General features: G+C 35.4%; 1 protein-coding gene across 1 annotated transcript in view; it reads left to right on the forward strand.

The window, feature by feature from the left end:
- The window catches only part of CERKL (ceramide kinase like), a 50,878-nt gene that overhangs the window by 28,140 nt on the left and 4,552 nt on the right, over positions 1-18,186 (forward strand). The window contains 8 exon segments of the mRNA XM_030952141.1: positions 844-975; positions 5,926-5,989; positions 8,475-8,617; positions 14,613-14,687; positions 15,743-15,920; positions 16,182-16,250; positions 16,572-16,597; positions 16,682-16,790. Of these exon segments, the coding sequence (XP_030808001.1) occupies positions 844-975; positions 5,926-5,989; positions 8,475-8,617; positions 14,613-14,687; positions 15,743-15,920; positions 16,182-16,250; positions 16,572-16,597; positions 16,682-16,790 (796 nt within the window).

The raw sequence follows: 18,186 nt of genomic DNA on the forward strand, positions 1-18,186 counted from the left end.
CCCTGGTACTGAAACAGAATTCAGAATTGTTAAAATCAAGTATTTTTAATAAACACCAAAAGAAGAGCAGTATTGCACACTACTGTTTGCTTCTGGTAGCAAAACAGCCTCACTGAACCATGGCAATTGTAGGAATTCTAGAAAAGGGAATTTGAAAAGTAATATTATTGGTTTAGCATGAGTTATTTACTCTTCAACAAAATGCCATGTTTCAAATAATAAAATTACTTCATGTGATCAGTGTGCAAGACAAGGTTCAGCTTTGCATAGCAGTATTTCTCAGTGTTATTTCCTTGGAGTTTATTATTCCAAAGTCCCAAATGAACAATAATTTCAATAATTTCCAAATGATATTGCCAATTTTCTATTTCTTTGTATTTTTGGTCCTCCTTTACAATGAGACAATTTCCTGTGGACTGTTTGATTTGCACTCTCAGAAAAGAAGAGTGTTGGATTGTTGTGTCAGTTTTGTCGGGTGTTACTTTCATATACCTGTTGGGAGGGAGTCATTAAATTCCAACAAAGATGCATTTTTATGTTTGGGCTTCTTTTCTTTTTTGGTGCCCAGACTTCACACTCGCCCAGCTCCTGAATCAGGGTTTAACTAGGCTGTGACATATGCATTTTTTTCTGGTTCCTCCAGCTGTTTATTAGCTGTACACACAAAATTAATAATGTGATTTAAAGATAAGTAGTACACATGCAAGAAGAAATTGATACTTTTTTAGACTGTAATTTACTTATCCTGTCAAAGTATTGAAATTATTCTGATTTAAAAAAACCATTTAAGCTGTAAAAATAGTTGGGTTGTGTGTAATCTTGAATGTTTCGTTTTCTTTTTAGGTTTTCAAAACAGACCTAAATCCTTGAAAGTGTTTGTTAATCCAAGCAGCCACAAAAGAGAAGCCACTAACATTTATTATGAAAAGGTTGCACCTCTTTTTAAACTTGCTGACATAAAAACTGATGTCACAGGTAAGTTGCTTCAGAAGTGTAACGTAATCCTTTGTGAAACTAATAGTTCAGCATGTGAGACAATTTGAATTTACTGCTTATCCTTATTGCCTCTGACTGCAAGTACTGCATTTGGAGCTCTAGTTAATACAAAACAATGTATTTTTATTTTGTCCAAAAGTGCTTTAGTAATTCTCTTATTGATTCAGTACTTTTCACCTATAGCAATCAGTACTAGTAATCTAGGCTTCTGTGTCTGTTGTAACTGACTTGAAAAATTATCAGTCTCAGTTTAAACAAATTATAGGAGATCTCATCTTGCAGTTGTTCCTTAAATTTCTTATGGAATGATGACTAGTTCAGGTTGCAGGCCAGAAATCATTTTGATGAAATCTGATTTAGCCATGAAAATATACTAGTGCAATAATGGTAGATGAAAATTACCCTGCTAATTTTATTCCCTGTATTCATGTATTTTTAACTACTTAGCCCACAATTTAAAGTAAAATCAATTGAAGATTAAAGACACATAGAAGAAATGTGAAAATGATGGTCTGTATTAGAATTCTTTAGCAATAATTTCTTAACTACCCTGAACTGACAGGGAATGCCAGCAGCTTTATATAAATTTTAATTTCCACAGAGGTATTTTTCCACCTGGAAGGCATGGATCATAGTGTGAACAGACTAATAATGCTGTCATATTAGAAATTGACTTAGCCTTGTTTGGTCACAATTTAAAAAAAAAAAAGTTTTAATACACATTGTGGATATGATTTGTGGAGGTTTCAAAAACCTTTTTACTAGTGGAATAAAAACAGTTTTAAGTTTATTTTTTAATTATTTGTCTTTGAAATTTTAATAGGAAGCTTCTGAGTCAAGCCAGAAAAATGCTTAATGGCCTATCCTTTAATTAAGGTTATTTTGGCAATGTTGAAATACTCTTGTGCTTATTAGCTGCCTAACACTCCTCCTACAGGCAAAATGAGAAAACTACATTGCAGTTTTCAATGCTAGTAGAGAACTAAATAATTAAGAATTATGTTTTTTTTTAAAAAGAGGGTGGTGGTGGGTGCTGAGTGAAAGTCCTGTCCACGGCTACCCTATTCTAATAAAACCAAGCACTTTATTTCACATAAATTGAACTGGGTTTTTTTCCCTCCCATAATTGTTTTGGATTTTGTGAGGTTGGAGTGTGCATCTTGCTGTTCCTGCTGTTTTGGAGCATGGCCAATATTTACATAACTGGTGGTGTACAAAGGTATATTAGGTGCTGAAATTTTGAAGACTTTTGTGCAATTTTTTCACTGAAGATAGTTTACATTTAGACTTTTCCACATACACATATTTAAAATTCATTGAATGAGAAGTTAAAATTTGTTGAGCACAAAAATTTTATAGCAAATTTGAACTTCTGAGGTGGCTTGTAGTGTATATAAAATAAAAAAAATTCAGATTGCTAAAACCACTTCAGAATATCAAAGATTGACAGTGGAGTGCTGAAAGACAGAGCTCTCCTCAGCCAGTCTTGTACATTGGTAGCTGTTGCTTCCTCTCTGATCAGGCTTTCCAGATCTTATTCTTCATTATAGCTTCTCTTGGAATAAACTTCTTATGTGTTTAGAAGTTTGAAGTGGAAATATTTTCTCCTACCCAAGGACATATGGCAATCTAAAGACATGTATGTAAATAAGTGAGTGCTGAAGTAACACTTACTTTTTCTGATTATCTCAAAATTTTGTAGAGTTTTCTTTTTTTATTTTTCCCCAAATGACTTTGTGTGTAACACTTTAATAATTTCACTAAAAATAACCAAAGGTATTCTGGAGTGGATTGTGTTTTGCTGGGTTTTTGAGGTTTTTTTGTCACATACAGTAAGCAAATCTCTGAAGTGCTTAGAGCTCTAGAAAGTGTGAATGAGCAAATTTAAACTGAACCAGTACTTTTAACTGTGGCTAAGGTGAAACAATGGTTAAATCTGGCCTCTTTTAAGAATTGGGCAATTTTTTCTTCTGCAGCTGGGATGTGGCTGCTAGGATAAGAGCAGTGACTCTTCCAAAAATTGAGTTCTACAAAAGCTCACTCCACTGTTGAGATACCTGCAAGTACTGGCAATTTGTGATAATTTGAGCTAGTATTTTAGAAATACGTTAGTGTCTTGCAAAATCTTATACATATTTAAAGAAAAATAAATAAAGGAAACCCTGACAGAATCCTAGCTTGTCTCACTTCTCTTCCTAGTTTTGACTCTTTTGCTTCCATTTATGTACTCTTACAACCTGGACTTTTAGGCAGAAATAAGAGCCTTCCCAAACTCCTATTTTTAGGGCAGAACCACAGAAAAAGAAATGTTTGAGAGTTGGACAAATAGCATTAGTTTAAACTTACCATGTGGTAAATACCAACAGATAACTGGTGTTGATGCTGGATGAGAAAAAGCTGTTATCAGTAACAGTTAATCCCACTGATTTTAGTCTGTGGCGGGAGTGCCATTATGTTTAGGTGCCATATGAAAGCATCCCCTGTTTTGAAGTGTTGAACTAATTTTATATTGCTTTTTCTATGTGTAGTGGCCAAGCCCTTGGTTCTTGTTTGCCATGTGAAGAGGATGTTAAAGTGGTTTTGGAGTATGTGTGACTCTGTTCAAATGAGGTGCACCTTTGGTGTCCTTCCTTCAGAATGCCATTATCCGACACTTAAGGACAAAAGAAAGAGAAAATCTTTCGAGATTATGCATTAGAAATGGTCAAAAAATCAAATAATATTTTTTTGATAATGATTTTGACAAATATGAGATTTGGGTCCTTCTCAAACAATGAAAGAAGCTTTCTTCCTATTACCAAAATACATTGAGTAGTTTTTTTTGTTTGTTTGTTTTTCCTCCTGAATTGGAGCAGTGCCAAATATTCAAACACTTAGCTTTTTTCCAGCTATCAGAGTGATTTATACATGCCCTTCTGGAGATTGTCAAGCCTGCAGAAAACTTTCTAGACCCGGTCTTTTAATGTCTGTGTTGGATTTTTCTATGTTCTTTTTCTACTTGAATTATTCCCTATATGTTCTCACAGAGTTTTTCCTGAAAATCTCATTTTTTCACTGCCTTTTTGTCATGATGTGTCAAAATAGATCCTCTGTCATTCTCTCATCAAATTTTAAATTTCATGTAATTCCCCAATCTTCGGCCTTGAGCAGTTCTTTTACACAATTTCCAAACTTAAGCTATTAGATGCAGAGAGGATGGATTTGCTTTCAATCTGGCTAACATTAGTAATTTTTACTGCCTTTATTGACTTCTCTGTAGGCATGAGCCCTCTTTATTTTTATGTCCTTGTTCTTTGAGTGAATTAATTCTGTAACAGTAAGCATAACTTACATTACATTAGGAAAGCACTGAGCATGTTTTCTGTTACAAAATAAATCTTTTTTACTGTTCCATTTTAATTAGACTGTACTCATAACTTTCTAAATGTCATCGTGTTCATTTAAAAAGGCATGTAACCTGGTAACCAACTCTATTTTCATGGGAAGAGTTTCTTTCACAGCTAAGCAATGGTAAGATATTTGAACCTTTCTGCATTTTTGCATGATGCACACTTTTATTGGTCACTTTTGACACAGCCTACAGATATTGATAAAAGCATTGTTCCCATTGGCAATGCAAGGCTGAATATGGTAGCTTATATAATGTGCTTTGATATTCCAGAGAGGCCCTGCATGAAAGTAAATTCTGTAAATAATTCCCAAAAGTTATTACAGTGATAGGTGCTTCTGCAGCAAAATGATAAATCTCTGCCTTCCATATAATCAAAACAATTCTGTTTTTTTAATTAAGAATTTTCAAAACACCAAGCATGAGAACTTTGCTGGTACTGATTGGGGGATTTTGAATTTACAGGCAATATAAGCAAATTTTTAGTGTGAAGTGTAAAAATTGTATCAAAATTGTATTTTGTTTTCCTTGTCATTTTTTGGGAGAAAAGATATATACACTTACTATGTCCACACAGATACTTGTGTGTTTGTTTAAATAGGAAGAGATAGGGGTATTTTCAATTCTTGTAAGCAGCTTTTGAATAGTCTGTAGAAATATTATTGGAACAGGTACAGCTATGGAATGATTGTTTTAGACATCAAGACTAATAATTTTAGCAGTGTTTAGGAACACTGGAGAAAAGCCTTGAACTATGTGAGCACCAGGGACAGACAAGCATGAAAGATTAATGTAATTTTGCATATAATGATGCACATTCTTACACAAAAAATCCATCTGCAAGTGTCATGTCAGTCAGCAAAAATCTTTGATGGGTGGCTGCAGCTGGGCTGTCTCTTCTGGCAAAGCTGCCCTAGAAAATGCTAAATGTAGTTATGATGCTTCGTGCCATCTGTAGTATGCCAGTTTATCCTGTCTTCACTGGCATTTACAGTACTATATGGGGTATCAGCAAACACAGAGACATCAATGTGGAGTGACAGATTCATTTCCTCCAGAGGCTATGAACTCTGGTGTATACTTGTGCCACCTTCCTCTGTGTGTTATATGCTGTTGTCACTGGTATTTGGCTTGATTTCATACTTCTGTGTTTAACTCCTCTTATTTTTGATTTAGCAATTTGCATGTCCTAACACAAAGGCAATTAACTTTGATTGATCCTGAAGTAATTCTATCTTAACTGAGGATATGCTTATTTTCCTTAAGTTTACCAACTGTGTCAGTGCTAGAACTTGCATTTTGATGCGACAAACATCTTGAATTATCTGAATTTATATGCATGAAATAGCCATGTATCTGATAGCAGCTGTAATTTAGTGTTTGGCCTTTTAGCAAGCATAACTATAAAATATAACTTCTATACTTTTAATGCATTAATGACTTAAAAAATAATCTGGATTGAATTACTCTGTGTTCCTTATGATGGATGGACAAAATAATTTAAAATTATCTAATCTGCTGCTAATTGATGTTTTCCACAGTAACTGAATATGAAGGACATGCTCTCTCAGTACTTAAAGAATGTGAACTGCAGGCATTTGATGGGTAAGTTGGTTAGTGACTATGAAGATTAGTAAACCTCATAATCTTGTTTTTTATTTGTATTCCAATAAAAATTATGTCAGTGGGTATTTAAAGAGTTACACTGTTTCTCATATGAAACCTGAGAAATTCAGTTCTCATTAAATACTTTGGTATTTAGTAATTACTGACAATAGTAATGCATCTTGGATTCATATATAATGGTAAATAAACATAAAGCTCTCTGAAATATACTTCATGAGGGTTTCGGTCTCTGTAAGAATACAAAGACAAAGAAGAAAAAACCTGGATTGTATCTTCCACAAATATCTTCTACACTGAGTCATATTTGAATTGTTTCATCTTTGATCTTTGGGTAGATACTGAGAACCTCCCCTGTAAGGCTTTCTCCAGTAGCCAGATCTAAGCTGGAAAAATAGAACCCTTTTGAAAGACCATAGGCATGTGTACCTCTACCTTTTTTGCTATTCATTTTTTTAGAGACACAAAAATGTAGAAATGACAAGACAACATGTTTTTTAATTCACTACAGTATGTAAACAATATAGCAATGCAATTACTGAGCTTGATTTTCTCTCTAGGAGAGTTATGATTCCTTCCATGTTAACAGCATATGAAGTAAACTGAAGTTTATGATTTGCAGTAGAAAACTGGAAGTTTATATCTCAGTGCTTTCTGAAAGTGACACTCCTATGTGTTAATTCTTTGTCAAAGCTGTTTGTTTGTATTTATAATTTCTCTGATTTCCCTTGTCACTGTTCTATTTTGAAAGACCACAGGCAGATGTCTTATACACTCTTAAATTTTTTTTGCTATCCACTTTTTTTTAGGGACACTGAAAATTGAGGCACTTTGTTAATTTGGCTTTTTACCCCTGACTTGTGGCTGAGCTTTGGTGACGAATAGAGGGACTGCATTTATGATGCTGAATAGTTGATTAAGAAAGTTGCATCTGATGGTTAAATAGCTGTTTCTTTTTCTCAGAAAGATGTTTCTTTTTCTCTTTCTTCTTCAAGGTCTAAGTAAAATTTGTTTGCTCAAGACTTTCTACTCCTTATGCATGGCAGGCTCTCACTGATTAGCGTTGGAATCCCAGGTGCCTGCTGGTATCTTTATTTCCAGCTAAAAAGGCAACTCTTGATGATTAATGCTAAAATAGTAAAAAACAAAATTAGCAGCATTTTCATGTTATTCCTTGGACTCTCTCTACACAGCATTCCGAAATCAGAGGAAAATATATCTGTTTTCAAAAGTTTTAATAGCTAGAAGACGATCCACATAAGTCCTTCTTGTATACAAGAAGGTATACAGTTTTTCAGACTTCAAAGATTAGCTGGTTTTGCTACTGTGACAGAGAATTTTAAGCCTGGGAAGAAACAAAAAACGAGTCAAAAGAAAGGCAAAGACTCCTCATTGCAAGTAGGAAGAAAATGTGCTTCAAACTTTTGTATTCCATTCTTCAAGCTGTATATTGTATTTCTTTAAATTTAATGTGGCAGTGTTTAGCTAGATAGAGGAAATATCCCTAAAAATTAGAGATTAAAAATCAGCTTGAAAATAATAATAGAAACTGAAGAAAAATGTTAAAGGCAATGAGGTAATTGAATTTAAATATTTGATAACATTAATAACATAATGAGTGTTATAAAGATCTGACCAGTTTTACCTGGTTGAATGATTGGGCATAGTTTCACAACTGCATTCATGCAGATATTTGAAAAGAATATAATTTAGGTGAATTCTTCCCAAAGTAACGATGATGTTTCTGTCATAAAGGCTTGGAATGTATTATTACTATTCTTATCATTAAAATATGTTTACTAATTTGGAGAATCACTGTAATATGTACTTAAATAAACAAAAACAAGGAAAAAAAAAGGTTTGCTGTAACAGAGCTTTTAGAGACAAATGCATTCCTCTCTATAGCCACAGCAGGTGGGAGTTTAATTACGTGCTCCAGAAGCAGTGATTAAGTACCTTTGTGCAAAGGATTGCTGGCACTAGGATTTTATACTTTGCTAAATCCCTCAACTGCCTGCATAGTGTAGGAAAATAGCTGTTTTCAAGTGTTTTTTTATTTTATTGCAATATTTGGTGAGTTGTTATTGTAAGGGCAATTAAAAGGCATTGGAATGTTTGTATGGGTCAGCATTGAAAGATGTAAAGAGCTTTTCCACTGAGGCACTTAAACATGTGTTTGGTTCTTCCATCTGATCAGTTTATGTGCATGACGTGAGGTAAGGTAAGAAAAACTTTGTCAGTTTTTAAGTATATTTACTCCTACTTAGACAGAAAGCAGAAATAAGAATGCTTAAGGAGCATTCAGGTAATGATCTGACAGTGAAGCCCAAGCTTGTTGTTAAAAAAAGAATGTTTTTAGCTTTTTGAAATATCATTATGTATATGGTGTGGGTAGCTGCTTTCCACTTGTTTGTTCAGTTATGAAAGAGTTTGTTTTGAACTGTTTGGCATTTTTGTTTTGTAATAGGGTGGTTTGTGTTGGTGGAGATGGATCTGTCAGTGAAGTTGCTCATGGGCTACTGCTCAGAGCCCAGATAGATGCTGGGAAAGACACAGAATATGTGTCAAAGCCTGTCAGAGCACCAGTTCCTCTTGGAGTAATACCAGCAGGTGAGAATGAAAGGTACTGTTACATTGTTAGTCATCTGGTTTTAGTCCCTCTGGCATGTTTTACAGTTTTGGCTACTAAAGGCAGATCTTGATGCTAAAGCTTCAGTTAGGTAAGGGAGCTGTTGGATAAATGTCCTAAATTGGTGATTTATATTGATTACAAATGACTTGATTTTAAATTGTAATGATAATTTATAGTAATGGCACAGATGAGCTCTTTGCCTGAAGGAAGAAGCTGAGAAAGAACAAAAATAAAATAATTTTCAGCTGATCCATACAAGATCAAGTTTCAGTCTTATTTCCTGTCAGAAATGATACCAAATAAAAACTTTATTTTCTAGATTTTCCTTTTTTGCATCTCCAGTTTTCTTGGCAGAGTTCTCAGCTGGATTCATGCTTAGGGTCTATTTTAAAATGGTGTCCCAGAAATACATTGTGTGCATTATATTAAAAAAAAATTGTGCAAAAAACGACTTTCTTCTTTACAGACATGAAAATCTGTCTCTCTTAAAAAGTCATCTTGCTCTTTTATTAACTTGTATCTGGTGGTGTGGTTTTGTTTGTGTTGGGGGGTTTGTGTGTCCCTTCTCCTCAGTGTTTGTATTTGCCCTCCTCAGAGGGTAGCTGTGCCCAGCATGAAGGTTTTAGCAAGAGCTGTTGTGGTTTAAGCCCAGCCCCACACAGCTGTTTGATCACTGCCCCACCTGTTGGATAAGGGGAGAATCAGAAGGGTTAAAGCTGAAAAACTCTTGGGTTGAGATAAAGACAATTTAAGAGGAAAAGGGAAAGCTGCTTACACCAGCAATGCAAAACAAGGAATTCATTCCCTGCTTCCCATGTGTTCAGCCATCTCCAGGAGAGCAGGGCCCCCATCACACGTAACAGTGGCTTGAGAAGACAAATGCCATCACTTTCAATGTCCCACCCTTCCCCCCTTTTATTACTAAGCATGGTGTCATATGTCTGGAATATCCCTTTAGTCAGCTGGGCTCACCTGTCCTGGCTGTGTCTCCTCTCACCTTCCCAGCCACCCCCAACTTCCTCACCAGCATGGCAGTGAGAAAAAGAAGAAATGGCCTTGTCTCTGTGTAACCTCTGCTCAGCAATAACAAGAACATCTCTGTATTATCAACCCTGTGTTCAGCACAAATCCAAAACACAGCCCCACAGTAGCCACTGTGAAGCAAATTAACTACCCTAGCCAAAACCAGCACAAATCAGTAGAGTCAGGGTTGATTCTGGACTACTATATGAATCACTTCTCTTGAAAAGAAGAGAGGTATTTTTCCATGAACACTGGTGTGAATGTGTGCTAAGACTACTTGACATAGTTTCTCAGATGTTTTGAACTGGTAAGGAAAACATTCCTACGGTCAGTAAAACAGCAAATCACTGTTTTGAGTTTTCTACAAAAAAAGGAGCATGTCACTTTGAACTGAGCCAGCAGATTTTTAAATGCTTTGATTTGGTTTCCACATATAAAAGGAGCATTAGTTGCTTCTTAAGGAGCAAGATTACATTAGCTTTCTCTCAGGTTAAAAAGCCCTTGGTAAAAGAGACAGCAGTCTCAAAGACATGGAGGTAATGAATTTGGGTACAGAAGTTGGGCCATCACTTACCAGCTCAGTTCCCGTGGATATCTCGATGGTGTTGAGACAGAATCTCTGCAGCCCCTGACTCCATGCTGGGTGTAGGTCACTGTGCCTCTCACTGGTGCTTTCTCTCCTCACTTTAAGACAGATATGTTGTGATCAGAAAGGACTTGTAAACACAAAATTCCGTACGGTTTCTTACACAGAATGGCGTAGATTTTGTGAAAGGGGATCAGAACAGTTTATAAAATGATATTGTGAGAAATTCCTAATAGGTTCTTAAAAACAATCTGTTGTTTGTTTGATTTCCATATTCCTGATATTCCATGAGGTACTCAGGAAACAGGTAAGTATGATACTTGTTCTCACGAGGATGGAGCTCTGGTCAGTTAACTTTTTTTTCTCCACCAGAAATCCAATGTACAACATTATTAGGAATTTCCAGCCAAGTAGAATCAACAACTGAATTACAGGATAGTATTATGTGGGTGGTTTAAAATCTGGTTTTAGTCTCTATAATAAGTACTTAAGACAGCATTTTGAACTTTCAGTCTTCTTGATGGGAAGAAGATGCTTTTGAAACAATTTACCTCCTGAAGAGAGAGGTCCAGAGGGGAGTATGTTTTTACTGAAATACTCTACTGAGCTGCCTTATTGTGGTCCAAATCAAATGGATGAGATGTGGGGAAGCCTGCAGTTGTACTGCTGGCCATTAGCAAGAGTGTTTGTTGCTATGGGAACTACTGCTAAGAAACTGTATGGAGGGGGAAACAGAAAGGGGAGGGGGAACTGTGGAAGGACATTAAAAAAGCTATCCAGTTGTTACAGAACAAGAGACAATCTATATCTGATGCCTACGAACCTTTTGATCCAAAGGGGTTCATATAAATAAATTCATAATTCTCAATTAATTCAGAAAATAAAATATTACTGAGGGACTGTTAATTTCTGTGATATTTCAGGCAAAGAACCAAAATGTTGGTGCAGTTTTCATCAGAATTTTAGCTATGCTTGACTAGGAAGTCATTACATCACATTTATCTGTTTGGATGGGGGAGACATTAACAGCCTTATGAATATTCATGTTGTCTGGTTAATTAAGTTAATTGTACTGCAGAAGTGCTTGCACTTCCAAGGACAGTTTTTTTCTCTACAATTTGTGTTTGGTACCTTCATCAGTCATGCTTTACATGACCTGCAGATACTCTGTTCTGACTGACATGCTTTTGCACTTTTGGTGGGAAGGAGGTGGTAGGAAGTTGTTTGTAGTGTCAGGAAAATCGGTTGATATTTTGAACAAGATTTTGGAGTAATAAAATCTTTGTTTCTGTAAAAAAATGCTAATGATAGACATGCTGGAATTGTATGGATAAAACCTTTTCACATTAAACTGAGTAGATGAAGTGAGAACTAAAAATGTGACTTACTAATATGTGAGCAGTGCAAGTCATGGACATCAAAGGCTTTTGAAGTAACATGATAGCGTTCAGGAGAACAGTTGTTATTGGTAAATTATATCTTGAGCTTTCATGGGGGAAAAGAGATTACTTGGGAGCATGAATAATGGCATTAAAACCATTATTGAGTCACCATTTAAATAATAAAGGCTTGGGTCCTTATTTTTGTATATTTTTCTACTTTGTTTATAGGCTGCATGTTTTGGGTTTGCTTGTTTGTTTTGGTTTGGATTATTTTGTCTGGCATCCTGCTTGTATAAGACTTAGTTAATAAGGCACATTATTCAGTCATTATTGGGATCAAAACTGCTGATAGGCACGTGCTAAATGGAGTTTTTATAGAATATGATGGTGCTTGCTCCCACAAAACTGTGCTTGGCCTAGTTCTTCAGCTTGTGGAAGGGTGGATGTGGTGCTTTTGTTTTTGAACACAGAACTTGTTTCATCTTCCTTGGAGTCCTGAAAGGGTGGGATTTTGCTTTGTTTACTTCTGCAAATGTTAATGAGCTCCAAAGATTTAAGAGAAGGATGTAATTACTTGTGCCTATCCTGTTTAGTAGGAATGAGATTTAAGTCTCATTAAAGTCAGTTGGAAGATTGGTACCGACTTCAGCTGTGGTTGTTTGGTATCTTGCTGCCATCTGCATTGATAAATTACTCTTAAATCAGGATTGCAGCTTAAATTCATACCAAGCTTGATCTTCCAAAATATATTCCACCTTGTGCTCTTTAATTAGCTTGATCTTCGGTGAGAAGTGAAACTTTTTTTTTAGAATAACAACTGCCCTGTCTTGACACACAGGAAGTAAGCATGATGTGCCTGACTTGTAAAGATCTGCTGCTTGTATGTGTGATTTCCTTTGTTTTGGAGACATAACAGTTGATAAGAGCTGTATAATACTGATTGAAGGAAATATTTATGTATTTTTAAATTACATTTTTTGCTACCTTCACTGGTAAAGCAGAACTAGTTGGATCTGGAAGTTAAATCAGACATGAAGTCATTCAAACATGAAATATTGTCAAGTCATTCAAACATGTGTTGGGCATATACTTGTAGTCTTCTGGGAAGAACTGCTTTTTAGCTCAAATGTAGGGATTTTTGTAGGTTTTGGGTATCTGTTACCTTAAAATGTACGTACTTCACTTCCTTCATATAGCAGGAACACAGGGCTCCTCTCTCTGATGTTATGGCAGCTTTCCATGAAGTTCTGAATTACTTTCTGAGGCTAAGGTGCTCTAAGGACTTAACAGGTGATCTGTGAGATTCCCAGTTATAGTAAAATTTTTTATTTAGAGAAATTATTGGAAAAAATCAAAGATATATTCCTGAATGAGAATGGCATGATGACTTTAGAGCTTTGTAATTAGGTACATCAGTCTTTGCAAATTCAGTCTTTTTTTCTACATTCTGCATGACATAAAAACAGAATTCGGGGATAAGCAAAATTTTTCAATCTGGTACATTATGGTTTGAAGTGCTTATTTAAATATTGAGTGCCTGTTGCTTGACATGTGGTAGTCTTTTCCTTTCTTATCTTCTTTCCCCTATTTTTGAAAGACAAGTAATTCTTCCATAAAACTTAGGGCAAATTTAACATCCAGACTTGTCTATGGCTGCTGTAAATTATTAAATAATTGAAACAAGAAAATTATTTTAAAATCTATGTGAGCTCATTTTTATATAGGAATGTTAGGTTCTAAACTGTTCTTATGTAATTTTTGTTCTTTTAATTAAACTTTTATTGAATTATTCATCTCTTAATCAGTGATATGATGAAGTCAGTATTCTGCCTGTTTGGTGGCCGGCCTTTATTTTTCTAGAGGTAAATTCTTTTGCTCTGCTGCTTGGCTAAATAATGCCAGAAGTGAGAAAAATCAAATTGAAATTTTTTTTAAACCACACCTATTTAGGAAAGACACAACTGCTCCTTCTTCATGATTTTAAAAATAAATTTATATTCAAAAGTCAGCTGATGCACAGTATTTTATGTCCTAGGCATTAAAGCAGAAGGGCAAAATTTACATACATATCTCCATGTTTCTTAACCAGGTAAAGTGCATTGAGATATTAATCACCACCAGTCATGGGCCTTCAGAACTCTGCTTCTTTCTTTTGCAAACTGACAGCTGATTTTCCATTCTCTCTTTCAACTCTGTGCTGACATTGCTGAGTTTTGACTTTTTCTTCTATTTATCACCTGATTTATTCACTCCCTTGTTTCAAATTCTGTTCTTCTCTTCTTTCTGGGGGCTGGTAGAATGACTACTGCCAGTGTCCAGGCAGTGACAAATAGAAATGAGATGGGTCAGTTTGGGTGCACTGAGTGCAAGTCCCCTCTTTGTCAGGTGTCACATTCTACCTGCCCTGTTTTTCAGTCATTGAGTTCTTACTTGTGAAGCTGATGTGCAGTAATTAATTTTATTCACTAGTCCTTCTAAGAATCTTAAATGTAGCCTGCAAGAAGCACAGCAGCTATCTTTGGCTAGATTAAATATCATTTGGCTTGAAAAATGTGCAGTTTTACACTGTCTGGGTATTATTTTACCAATCTAAAAGTATTGCCCAAATACATTTTATTAGATAATCTGTCTCCAGTTCCTTAGTACAGCACTTGGGTATATATAAGAGGTGATGATTAAGGAGATGGTTTTAAAAAATCCAAGCAGACAATATTTTGAAAAGCTTTGTTTCTCCCACTGCTTTGTTTTTATGGCACTTATGAATGAATTTACAGCGCAGATTTTATAGACCTCTGGAAGTTTTAAAGGTTTTAATTTAATACTATTCACCATTTCTGCTGTTAACAAGACAATAAGACAATTTATGGGCAGGCTTTATTGTTTTGAAAATGCAGTAATTGAAAATGCTGTGTATATTTGTTCTGGTTATTCTGTATCTCTCATGGTTTTTTTACAGCAGGTTTTTTTTTTTTATTTTTACAGGTACTACAAATATTTTGGCCCATACACTCTATGGTATTAAACATGCAGTGACAGCAGCACTGCACATTGTATTGGGTAAATATTTTTACATTCACTATCAGAGTATAAATAATAAAGCAGTGTGTAGAAGTTTGTCATAACCAGTTGCTCAGTAAAGACGTAGCATTTTGCTGTGTCACTGTAACCTACATTGTGAGGCTTTTATACCCAAATGATTCTATCCTGGTTTTAGCTCCATGTGCATTTCTTTTAATTACTAACAGTTTCTATAAGAAAGCTTTATTCATAGAAAAGCTGTATAATTTGCCACTGGGTCTGCACAATAAATGGGTTTTGAATGTGAAAATGTAATTATGCTAAAAGGGAAAGGTAGGTTGCTAGTGCAAGCCTTATTTTTGGGTCTTAGAAATAGCAACTACTTTGTCAGATAATGTTAATTTTACTGTCAAAGCAGTCTTTCTTTAGAAATTTTATTTTAAATTATAAAAAGAGAAAAAAGATTAAGGTCCCTCTTGACTATCTCTTGGTCTTGCAGTCTGCAGTGGAAGAGCCATTGCTCTATTTCTCACGTCATAATACAAAATGCTTTACAGGCAAAATCTAAACCTGTCTTTCTTTAAAAATCAGAGGCACTGAATGCAGGATCTATTAAAGAAAAAAATGTATATATCCTATCTTGAACAGAATTATATGTTTATATTTTATAACTGTAAACATTAATACATTTAAAAGCTATGTTTAAGAGTTCCCATATATCCTCCAGTACAATGTGCAGTCATTACATATATTTGGTGAAACGGTTGCAGAGATTTATGCAAATATTAGCAATATTACATTTTCCTTGATTCTACTTGTTGAAAATGTGCAAAAAATTAAGAGTCAGACCATTTACAGCCTTATGAAGTAGCTAAATGTTTTACCATAGCTTTAACATTTTCAAGTGTATGAAATTACTACTTTGATAGAGTCTTAATTTGACCGAGATTGATTCTGGTTTTGATTAGTAAAATTAATTTCCTAGAGAGAGATGGGGTTTTTGCCCAGCTAAAGTAGATGAAAAAGAAATGGTAAATTGTGTGTCATTTGAAATATAGATTTTTATTTTCTCTTCTCTATCTGTGCAACTTCAGGACACATCCAAGCAGTCGATGTCTGTACCTTCAGCACTCCAAGGAAGCTGCTGCGCTTTGGGTTCTCGGCCATGTTTGGGTTTGGGGCGAGGACGCTGGCTTTGGCAGAGAGGCACCGCTGGATGCCCTCCAGCCAGAGGAAGGATTTTGCTTTCATCAAAACCCTGGCAGATCTCAAGTAAGCCAAGAGATGTTATGTTTTTCTAGAATTTATTATTTTCTTGAGGAAAGGGAAATAATAGGTCTCAGAAAGACAGAGAGAGCAGTAGTTTCTCTTAATTGCAGACATATTTAACTCTGATGTGATGTACATCTCTCTTACAAGTTAAAGAGGAGATAAATTGTGTACATTCAGAATCTCCTAAAAATCATCTTTGATAAAAGTGTCTAACAGTCAGAATACTGGTTTACATCTTAGTAAATGTCATTACTCTTCTAGGCCAGAGGAATGTGAATTATCATTTCTCCCTCTACAAATTCTGCTGGAAGACACTGATGAGAAGGACAGGTAAAACTGACTCAAGCAATTCTGAAGCTACAGAAATGTATCTTTGAAGGATAAAATTGTACAGATTCTTTACTTTGTTTAAATTTAATCAAGAGGTGATATAATCTTAAAAAGTATTTATTTTGACAACTGCAAACTTGTACATATTGTAAAGGGTTTCCTGTAGACTGTTACAGAGGATCTTGTTACAAGGCAGTCTTGCACTCAGTATTACTGATTTTTTCAGTTCCACTAATATGCTACTTTTTTTATAAAGTATGTGTTGCTTAAATGTGCAAATGGCTTTAATTTTTTTTTACCTACATGCTTCCACCCTTTTAGAAAGAAGAAAGAGAGAATGAAAAAAGGTGAGTTTCTGCTGTTAGGATTTTTTTAAAAGTGAACCATGGCTGATTAACTGGAGTAATATAGAATTACTCTGTTATATTTAGGTAGCAAGGATCAATGGCAGAAAATTCAGGGTCACTTCCTGAATGTGAGCATTATGGCAATCCCTTGTCTGTGTTCAATGGCACCAAGAGGCTTGGCACCTAATACGAGGTCAGTATGGGTTTAGAGAATTAGTCATGTCTATAAATTCTGACATCTTACCTTAAGACCTTGGCTTTTCCGAGAATATGAGCCTATGTTTAGGTAGTCTAGTCCCTCTGGGCTGGGGGAGGGAGCGTAGACTGCAGCAGACTCGATAATCCCAGGAATTGTAATCAGTTTTTGGATCAGGCAAATAAGGTCAAGCAGTCTAACTAGAATTATGAGTGGATAATTGCTGTGATTAAATTAGTTGGCAAGTCTGACTTAAGTAGTAGTCATGGAGCAGTCATCTGTCATAGGATTTGGCTTTATGGGGAAACTTCACCCTTAGATTTAATTTTATTTTTTCAAATATAAAAGTGGCCCTTGCCTTCTGCTCTACAGCCAGCAAAAATGAAATATGAGTCTATCTCATGTTATTAAGGACTAAAGTTCATACTTGTCTTTTTCTTATTATTTTTTGTTTGGTTTCCCTCAGAACTTGAGAAATGAAGCTTCTACATGCAAGGTTTGGGGAAACAAAGGAGTATGTAACCTGGTTGTTGACATTGACTCATTTTGCCTTTAGCTCCTTGTTGAGAGCCTGCTTTTTGCTAACCAAAGCAGTTCTTAGGGGGTAAATATTTGTACCTGTTGTATTAATTTGGCAATTGAGCAGAATAGCAAGTACAAACTTTGTAGTTGTATGCAAAGTACAAAATGCTCCCTCAAAAAAAGAATGCAGAGACTCATGTGTGTGGGCATGAATGTGTACCAAAAAACCCCAACACTCAGGGAAATTAATGGAATGAGTCTCTTTTCTTTCATTAGATTGTTACTAGATGAAATTGGAGAAGAATTAATGAGGTGTTTTTCTTCAAAATTGCTGGTTTGTTTTAGTAGACTTTGACTTCTTGGAAACAATGTAGAACCAAATAATTTATGATTAAACTCTTAATGAGAAGTTTTCTTTGCTCCCAGGGTCCCACTAATCTCACAGTCCTCAAGATAGTCCTCTGATGCTGTCCCATCTTAGGAACTTTGTTCTGACTTTAGTGTTTTTATTTTCCAGTCAATTGGGAAATTCTGATGAGAGTTTTAGCTTTGCTTTCTCTTTCTATCCGTTCTTCCCCATTTCTCAGTGACAGGGGATTTTGTGACATCTCCATGCAATTATTGCAGGTTTGAATGAGCCAGTTTCTCTCCCAGTGTAGCTGCTTAGTGCGTCTCCCTATTTTTTTTTTGTGTGTGTAAGAAAACCCTTTGTTCTTTCGTTTCTTTCTAAAAATCTTGCAGTGTGGTCAGCTAGTAGAGTAGGAAGGGTAGACTCAAACAGGAGCTTCCTTTGTCATAGTGAATAACATATTGACTGTAAATCTCTTCAATATGGGAAACAAAAACATGGCAGTGATTGTTAGAGACTCCA

This window comes from Camarhynchus parvulus, chromosome 7 (genome assembly GCF_901933205.1).
Source record: "Camarhynchus parvulus chromosome 7, STF_HiC, whole genome shotgun sequence".
NCBI classification, from domain to species: Eukaryota; Metazoa; Chordata; class Aves; order Passeriformes; family Thraupidae; genus Camarhynchus; species Camarhynchus parvulus.